The 1830-nt window shown below is 38.6% G+C and overlaps 1 protein-coding gene across 1 annotated transcript; it reads left to right on the forward strand.

Moving 5' to 3' along the window:
* The first annotated feature begins 239 nt into the window (after positions 1–239).
* On the forward strand, positions 240–1617 carry LOC120180236 (protein DMR6-LIKE OXYGENASE 2-like). The gene is made up of 4 exons (XM_039185616.1): positions 240–504; positions 583–818; positions 896–1229; positions 1326–1617. The coding sequence occupies exons 1-4, from the start codon at positions 295–297 to the stop codon at positions 1572–1574; spliced, it is 1029 nt and encodes a 342-aa protein (XP_039041547.1). The 5' UTR covers positions 240–294; the 3' UTR covers positions 1575–1617.
* The last annotated feature ends 213 nt before the right edge of the window (positions 1618–1830 follow it).

Genomic DNA, 1830 nt, shown 5'->3' on the forward strand with positions numbered 1-1830 from the left:
TAAATAAATGAGATTGACTCATTGTTTTTCCTAGTGAATATCTTGTCATTTTGTGATGTAAATCTCAATTATTTATTTTCACTAATTTAACGGTATTAAAACTGTGTAAAATTTAAAAAAATTATATTGTGAAACAATATACTATCTCTCTCTACGTATATAAATCAGATCGTTGTCAACATTGTTTTCTCGGTCTATATAAGGAAAGCGAGTAAAGCAAAAGACCTACACATCTTAGGTTTTCTAACTTGAAAAAAGAAAACATCTTAGGCTTCGATTTCTGGTAAACTAAAAATGTTTTCTGTGAAAGAGCTAGTTGAATCAGTTCGCCTCACTTCTGTTCCTTCAAACTACATCTTCAGTAATACAGAAACTGATCTGCCCATGCAACCAGAAACAGTCCCCATTATAGATTTCTCCTTGCTCACTTCCCATGATCCTGATCAACGCTCCAAAATCATTACCCAACTCGGCAATGCATGCCTGGAATGGGGATTCTTCATGGTAATTACACTAATCAGTTTAGTATATATATATATATATATCTGTTACTGAAGTTCGGGGTTTCATCTTATTATGCAGGTTATAAATCATGGAGTGCCGGAGATGTTGAGAGATGAAATGATGAGGGGAACAGAAAGTTTCTTCGATTTGAGAGGGGAGGAGAAGCGACAGTATGCTGGGAAGAAGCTGTTTGATCCAATAAGGTGTGGGACAAGTTTCAACCCTAATGTGGATAAGACTCTTCTTTGGAGGGATTACCTCAAGATTCACGTTCATCCCCATTTCAATGCTCCCAACAAGCCTTCTGGTTTCAGGTACACCCAACAGACCCCACAAATTCTGCACCTTTGTTTAATTACTTTTGCCAATGAATCATGGGTTGTTTTAACAGCAAGGTTTTACGAGACTACTGCCAAAAGACTAGAGTAATCGCCGGTGAGCTGCTTAAAGGAATATCGGAAAGCCTAGGATTGGAAGCGAGCTATATTAATGAGAAAATAAGAGTGGAATGCTCGGAGTCCCATCAGCTGCTGGTTGCAAATATGTATCCGCCTTGCCCACAGCCAGAGCTGGTCATGGGTCTACCCCCGCACTCGGATCATGGACTTCTCACGATCCTCATGCAAAACGGGATCGATGGCCTTCAAGTAATGCACAAGGGAAACTGGGTATCTATCAATCCCCTGCCCAACTCTTTTCTTGTCAACACCGGAGATCACATGGAGGTATGTAATATGGTTTCCGATACAGTTGATTTAGCATTAGCATCTTCTTGCTGTAATTGGTTTAATAACAGAGCCCTCTTGCACTGTGGATTCCAGATACTGACCAACGGCAAGTATAAAAGTGTGGTGCACCGAGCTGTGGTGAACAACAAGGCTCCTAGGGTATCCATTGGAACAGCACATGGACCACCACTTGACACCGTCGTTAGTCCAGCACCGGAGCTGGTGAAGGATGGTGTCGGCCAAGCATATCTTGGTATCGAATATAGGAACTACTTGGAGCTACAACAGAGTAAAAGTCTCAGTGGAAAGTCCTGCTTGGACCACCTCCGTCTTTCATTATGATATCCCACCCTCTATATTTCATCACTTCGTGTGCTTTATTTCAATCCATTAAAAAAGTAAATAAAAGGTTGTTTGATACTACGTTACTCGAGTCAAATCAGATAATTGTTCCTAAATAATTTTGAAAAAAAAATTATCCTGTTTGTAATCATTGTTATTTATATATATAAATTATAATAATATTTTATATTTTGATAAATTTTAATTAGCTTTAAAATATAATAATATAGGGTTAAGTTCAACTTACATCTAGGGT

Source organism: Hibiscus syriacus, unplaced genomic scaffold (genome assembly GCF_006381635.1).
Source record: "Hibiscus syriacus cultivar Baekdansim isolate YM2019G1 unplaced genomic scaffold, ASM638163v2 tig00112491_pilon, whole genome shotgun sequence".
Taxonomy (NCBI): Eukaryota; Viridiplantae; Streptophyta; class Magnoliopsida; order Malvales; family Malvaceae; genus Hibiscus; species Hibiscus syriacus.

Bases quoted from the DNA above. Each gene is read 5' to 3' on its own strand.
- LOC120180236 (XM_039185616.1), top strand. From the start codon at position 295: ATGTTTTCTGTGAAAGAGCTAGTTGAATCAGTTCGCCTCACTTCTGTT. The intron at 819-895 runs GTACACCCAACA...TTGTTTTAACAG, and splicing joins AACAAGCCTTCTGGTTTCAG to CAAGGTTTTACGAGACTACT. The intron at 1,230-1,325 runs GTATGTAATATG...TGTGGATTCCAG, and splicing joins ACACCGGAGATCACATGGAG to ATACTGACCAACGGCAAGTA.